The sequence below is a fragment of the Triturus cristatus genome, chromosome 11 (assembly GCF_964204655.1).
Source record: "Triturus cristatus chromosome 11, aTriCri1.1, whole genome shotgun sequence".
In the NCBI taxonomy this organism is placed as follows: domain Eukaryota; kingdom Metazoa; phylum Chordata; class Amphibia; order Caudata; family Salamandridae; genus Triturus; species Triturus cristatus.
In genome coordinates this window covers 132,135,609-132,142,297 of record NC_140594.1, presented here as the reverse complement: position 1 = coordinate 132,142,297, position 6,689 = coordinate 132,135,609, and the positions used below count along the sequence as shown (strand labels likewise).

The 6,689-nt window shown below is 41.1% G+C and overlaps 1 protein-coding gene across 1 annotated transcript in view; it reads right to left on the bottom strand.

Moving 5' to 3' along the window:
* Positions 1–1,234: 1,234 nt before the first annotated feature.
* LOC146783521 (uncharacterized) overlaps positions 1,235–6,689 on the bottom strand; it is a 327,300-nt gene continuing 321,845 nt past the window's right edge. Inside the window, exon 8 of the mRNA XM_085633493.1 lies at positions 1,235–3,614. Within this exon, the coding sequence (XP_085489619.1) occupies positions 3,446–3,614 (169 nt within the window). The 3' untranslated portion in view covers positions 1,235–3,445. The remainder of the gene's footprint in view (positions 3,615–6,689) is intronic.

Here is a 6,689-nt window from a genome sequence, read left to right as displayed (position 1 = left end):
TGCTGCCTGATACCTCGCCAGCCCCATCCCCTTAGCCGACTCATTCCCCCGCTGCCGGGCATTGGGTTCCCCCAGTCCTCGCTCTGCTCTCTTCCCCCTCTTTGGACTCCTGTGGATAGTTGGGATCCCCCCTCTAGGGGAGCACGTGCTGCTATTTCCGATTGTGGGTTGCCTTGTGGGTGTGGTTTTCTTGTTGTTCTTAATTTAAAATGAAACCGTATAGTGAGGTCTGGCTGATGTGGCTTTTGACGTTGTTACCTCCTGAGCATGCTCCTCTGCAACACCACGTGTTCCATAAATGTATGTCGTATGTTCCTGTCATTGCTAGCGGCCGGCCGGAAGGTTGTAGGCCCATACTTGTATACTCTTGAGCCTTGTAATAAACGGTTTCAAAAAAAAAAAAAAAAAAAAAAAAAAAATCAGGCAGAACAACTTCCCCGATCCTTGAATCTCCCTAAAAGGCTACAGCGTGAACCCCTTGACATTCCTCTTAAAAGCAATCCATGGGAATTTCAGATCTAAGTGTGTGAATCAAGACCAGGCTAGTCATCTGTTCAAGTTCTACTAATTCTTAATATCAAGACTTTTAATGAAGTTGCTGTGGGTGTTTCACAAATAGGAGAAAGAGACAGGGCTACAGGTTATTGTGGCCAAAGATGGTCCAGAGGATCTAGTACTCTGGTAAAAAAAAGCTAGCAAAATAAGTAGCATCCTTACATTTGAAGCCAAAGAAATGAAGTAAAAAGGAAAAGTGCTTAACTGTCACAATAGTTTTACAACAGTAATTGGTTACAATTATTTGCTTGTCTTTCCACCCAATGGCTCCGTCTGGGATATATTTGCAAAACCACCCTGTGAATAATGGCATACATACATGACCATAACCAGACCTCTGTTGGGGATAAAACCTCCATTGATTTAAAATCACCTTTTGATTTGTTTTGCGAGAAGGTGAAAGCAAATAAAGTGAGAGAGGAGGGTACAATGACAAAAATGGAGGTACTGGCCCGACAGCCATCAGTGCTTTCCACGGTCCTCTGGGTCTGGAAGCTGCCATCGTTAGGAGAGCCTCGAAAAATGACTAATTAATTACACATGGCCATGCTTCCAAAATGTTTATAATCCCAGTTTCAAGTGCTCAGACGCAACTTGGTTGCAGGTAGAATTAATGTAACGTAAGGACCTTCAGTCATTCATCCATTCAGAATTTTTAAAAATGCAATGAGCAAATAGGTCATATAAAATTATTTATTTTGTACATATCTTTGGAATGTTGCAAACTTTATATATGTTTTAGGTATAAGACAATACACTAAGAAATGTTTAAAACATGTAAAAAGACTGAACAAAGCACATGGAAAGTTAAATCCTGCTAGCACATCTAGCTTGGAAGCAACCAGGAAGGACATATAAAAACTGAATGTAGAGAACACATGAATACAGAATACATTAAGTGCATTGGGAAATCACAAATAAGAGAAAAATAACCGTGGAACTGGATGCCTGCTTTTTCCAAGCGTGCTTTGAGAAGTCTTGCTCATTAGTTCATTGGCTCATTACACCGGGACTTCTGAGCCAGGTAAGGCCCACATCACATTCTGCACATCCTGCGCTAAATGCATATATTATTCAGGCAACTGGTCAGCACTACTTTGCGGCAATGGATTGCTACTTAAACCTGACATACCCACAGCATACCAAATCTACTGAATCTATAAAACTAAAAAGAACAAGCTTGGTGACCCTGGGGCGTGAGTAACAAACTACTGTGATCTTATAACAGCAGGGAAAAAATTAGTAGTGACTGTATCACATATCAGTTGAAGTGGATGTATAGGCGACTGATCTTACAATATTAAATAAATCAAGTTGATAACGTCTTCTACCGTAACCTCCTTCATAATGGGAGAAGGATCCACAAAGTTGTGAGCTGCATGCTGAATGTGATAAACTACAGCATAAAATCATGTTGGAATTTGATTAGTTTAGTCTGCAAATTTTGCTGTGTGGTTACACTATCCTTTCAAAGAATATATCTTCAAAATCAAGTCACTGAATTAAGGTTCGAGATGAAAGGGGTTGTGAAAGATGCACCCATGACTTGCAAGTTTCAGGAATATGCCTGTCTTTGGAGTATCATATAATGCTGATAGAGAAAGTAGCGTTAATTTAATCCTCTGATCTAAGTGGTTGAAATTCACATATGAAAAAAATTAATTGGGCTTCACCAGAATAGCTAATACATAAGGTACGAGAAAAGTGCAATTTTGCATTAGGCTACGCATGTTGAATAACAATCACTGAGAAGAACTAAGATGGTGTTTACGAGATTCTGCACTCATTCAGGTAAACAGCAGGTGACAGAACAACTGCCATTTCTATATTAGGAGTGAGCTGATTGTGATAACCAGAAGTCATTACCTATGTATTAGGTTATTCTATACATTACCCATTAGAAGTAGAGGGTACTGTTTCATAAGCAATTCCTATGTCATACATTTTGGTAGTAGACTGGGAAAACAAATCTGTCATTTATATGTTGCGAAATTGTGCATATGGCCTGAATATTTTTTTTTAAAGAACGAGGGTCCCTTACTAATCATTTTCTTAGACCATATTTCATAGAAGTATGAAAATATCTACGTCCTGATGGTGGTCCCAATACTCTGATGGGCTCGAAATATCGATGACTAACTGTACCCTGACCCCTAAAATTGATATAGAAGTAAATATGCAAACATTGGTACTTATTGCAATATGTGACATGATTTCCTTGTCTTTATTATAGTCACATGTAAAATGTCTGAGTCCTAAAGGTTGTTCACCCCCTTTTTTGTTGCATCTCCCACTTTATTAATGTGTTATATGTTTTAATAATAGCATTTGCTATTCCATTTGGACAGTTAACTTGGATATTATCATACTTTTATGTAACACTGTTTAAATAATTCATAGTAAGAACCATTGTTCCTTGAAATATTGATTCCCACAGTCTCTTGATACCCTTGGATTTCCCTAGAACACATATGGCCTGAATATGACACAGCTGCGTCCAGCTGCAGATGAAGAATATACGGGCATAACCAAATGTTAAAAATGGATAAGAACAGCATTCCAAAACTATACAAAATATAAAATAGTGCATTTACAATAAGCCTACACCGCGATTAAGGGATTTAGGTAACACTTCTAGCACTCCATTTTCATAATTTTTCTAGCAAAGTGATGCCTTCAAGAAATGATTCAAATTAGTCTTTCCATGACGTACACCTCACCTGTGGGTTGAATCAACAGAGTAGCCACACATCTCAACATGCAACTTTCATTTTATACTACACGTGGCACATTCGCCATATTAACCCAGCAGTCTCAGTCTTTACTTTTAACACATTATTCGCATCTGTATTTTTTATTGGTTTCTTATAGAGAGCAGAAAAGTGAACTGTTATGGTGTCCCAGTGGGTGTTCCCGATGGCGTTTCGAACCCCGAGTTTTCACTGTCTGATGTTTCTGGGCTGTTTACATTCTGAAACTTGGCCAAAAGAGATGTATTGAAGCTGAGCGAGGGAGTGCTTGTCGTAATAGAGTCCACCATAGGAGTGCCCCCTGGAGACCTGCAGAGGATCAAAAAATAGAGCCGCTACTAAGCAAATGTTAGTTACTTATAGTAAAGCAAGTCCTTAAGCTTCTTCACATATCCACATTTGTGAAAAGCATTGTGCCAAATGGTAGTTGGCTATTAAACCATAAGACATTTTTAGGACAAAGTGAGGTAGGCGGATTATGCATGCGGGCTATTCCAAGCATCCTGCATCATGTCTTGTGAATCTCAACCTTGGTTTAGAAAGCTATGCTGAGCAGAAGCTAAGTTGGAGTAACTACTGGAAAGTTAATATTTCAGTACTCTTGCTTTCTGGCTCGTCTGTATTATAAATTTATGTGACAGATCACAAAATCATGCAGGTAGGAAGGCACTGCTAGCAAAGATGCAAACTGGGTTTCAGCGAAACAAGTTGTGAAAAACAGTGTATCGGCACTGGAAATGCAATTTAGAGAAGAAGATTTACAGAACATAATTCTACAGCATGCCACAACATTTTATTTGTTGCATTTTTCACATGGGGGAACTTTGCCTATCACTTGTTTTTTATCATAATTCTTACCATTATCTAATTTACCAAACAAGTGAACTTTCCCACACCTCTATAGTTCAATTACATTTATGTTACCCCCTACCTATCTGATTTTTCAGTCAGTGAAAACATATGGTGAATTAAATGATTACTCCAGATTCCTGTGTAAGAACCTAAATGAGCACTACAAATCTGCTTACGGAAAGTCACAGATGTTCGGCTTGCATCTGTGGATTGGTCAAAGTCGATGTGATGTAAACGATCCAGCGAAATATGAAAGACCATCTGCCAGGTATGCTCCTTCCAGTCCAACAAAAGCCCCTGAGTCTTCATCAGAAGAATGACTGATGCCTTATCTCAGAATCCTTCATACCAAACTGTCAAAGAATTTTTTTGGCTTCAAAAATAAAACTGTGTAAGCACTTTCCGGATTCAAATTAAAGTCTAGAACAGCCTTTACACTTATGGTGGTTGGGTTTGTGGCTGGGGGCACCTGGTTTCACAGAACAAACACACAAGGTTCTGAAGCACAAATAGTCTGTACATCAACTCAAAAGGCTACTAATAAGGACATTTTTAAATCAATTGAAAACTCAGTTTGAGGCTAAGATACTATGAACAGGAAAAAAACAACAATCTGATAATACCGATGACAGTGAACCCGCATTGCAGGAGGGACAGTACATGCATGCTGTCATTGACAATATAAATTATGTTTACATAAGCCCTCAAAATGCGGAAAAGTGAAAAATTCACAATACTGAGTCTCCCAACACTTTTGACCTAAGCACTTTTATCATGTAGTTACCCTAAAAGAACTTGTGATATCATTGCTGTGAAGTACAAGTCACTTACCTTTGGTAAAGCTCTTTCTGGTATAGACTTTATCTAGTCGCAGACTTCACCTTTTGAATATTCCCCAGGCGTCAGACTGGATTCAGAAACTTTTGCATAGTACTCAGGGTGCCGGAAAGTGGCACCAAATACTTCCGCATGGACGCCGCTCTACTCCGTGATTGACATGTGGACCCTATATAGGCGCCATTCCCACGCGCTTACATGAGTATCTTTCGAGAATGTCTGCGCCTCTAGACAAAGTGCCACAAATGTGAATTTATAGAGGAGTGTGCAGATTCCTAGTCTTGGGATCTTATTAACGGGCAGAGTCCAATCACAGAATGGGTAGGATAGGAGGGTCAGTAAGGAATCTGTGGCTAGATTGAGTGTGTACTTGTAAAGAACTGACACATGAACAAAAACAACTTCTAAAACCATTTTTTAATCAAAGAGGCATTCGCACGCGGAGACAAGCTGTGTTGGCTTCTTTTACACCCGAGGACCCGCAGCTGAATTGTCACCTGATGAAGTTCTTGAGGGAGGTGTAGATTCCTCACCTTTTAAATAGATACCAAAGCAGTACCCAACAGGAGGAGGGCTGTGGGTGGGTTCAAACCAAGAAGTCCTGCAGGACCGGGTGGGCAGAGTGCTCTTTCCGGCAGACTTGGCTATTGAGACAACAGTGCTATGTATGAAGGGACGCCTATATAACTGCCTTCAAGATGTCTAGGACAGGGATCAACGTACTAAAGCAGTGGTGACCATTTTGGCCGATGGGCATGCAGTCCCTCTGGAGACTGCTTCTTTGCCAATGCTAAGCAGACCCTAATGCAGAGCACGCTCTAGCGTGAGAAGGCACTCTTCTGCACTGCCCTGCCTTTTTTCGCTCCGGGGAACCCCACAAAGAGCTTATCGTTCACCCGGTGGTCTTTGCTACGATCTATGTAGAAGCTGAGTGCTCTTTTTGGGTCCAAGCAATGGACTGTCTTCTCATTAGAGACGCGAGGTGGAGCATAGAATGTAGGCAGGGCGATGGTTTGCTTGATGCGGAACAGCACCACAATTTTACTAGTAAGGATGCCCTAGTTCGCAGAACCAGCTTATCATGGAAGAAGGTGGTGTATAGTGTAAGAACAAAGAGCCCGAAGCTCGCTCACCTGCTGTGTTGAGGTGATGGCAATGAGGAACACGGTTTTTATGTGGAGCGGCTCAAATGTAGTACTCAATAAATAAGTAAGGACAAGACTGAGGTCCCATTGGGGATCACAAAGAGAGAAGTAGAAAACGTGTTGCAACCATTTCAAGAAGCACATCACAACTGGATAAAAAGCGTTGATTGAGCAACCGTAAGAAGGGAGAGAGGGTCAAAAGATAACCGTTAGCTGCGCCCAGAACAAAGCCTTGCCGGACGTGAGGCAAACGAAATAACAAAACAGACAGGTTGGCTGGAGGTGGTAAATCTGGTGAGTGTCGCACCAAACCACATATTTGTCCCAACAACAGGTGTATGCAGTTTTCGTCAAGGGACTTCTGGCTGCTAAGATAACATGAACTACCTCTGGAGGAAGGTCTGAGATGTTGCTGCTCAATCTCAAGGCATGAAGGTGGAGGATGTGGAGGCTAGGGTGGAGAATTCTAGACCAGGAGTTTTGGATATCACACTCTCCGTGCCGAGGCCAGAGCCACTAGGATGAATTGGGCCTGGTCTGTCCTGTTTTT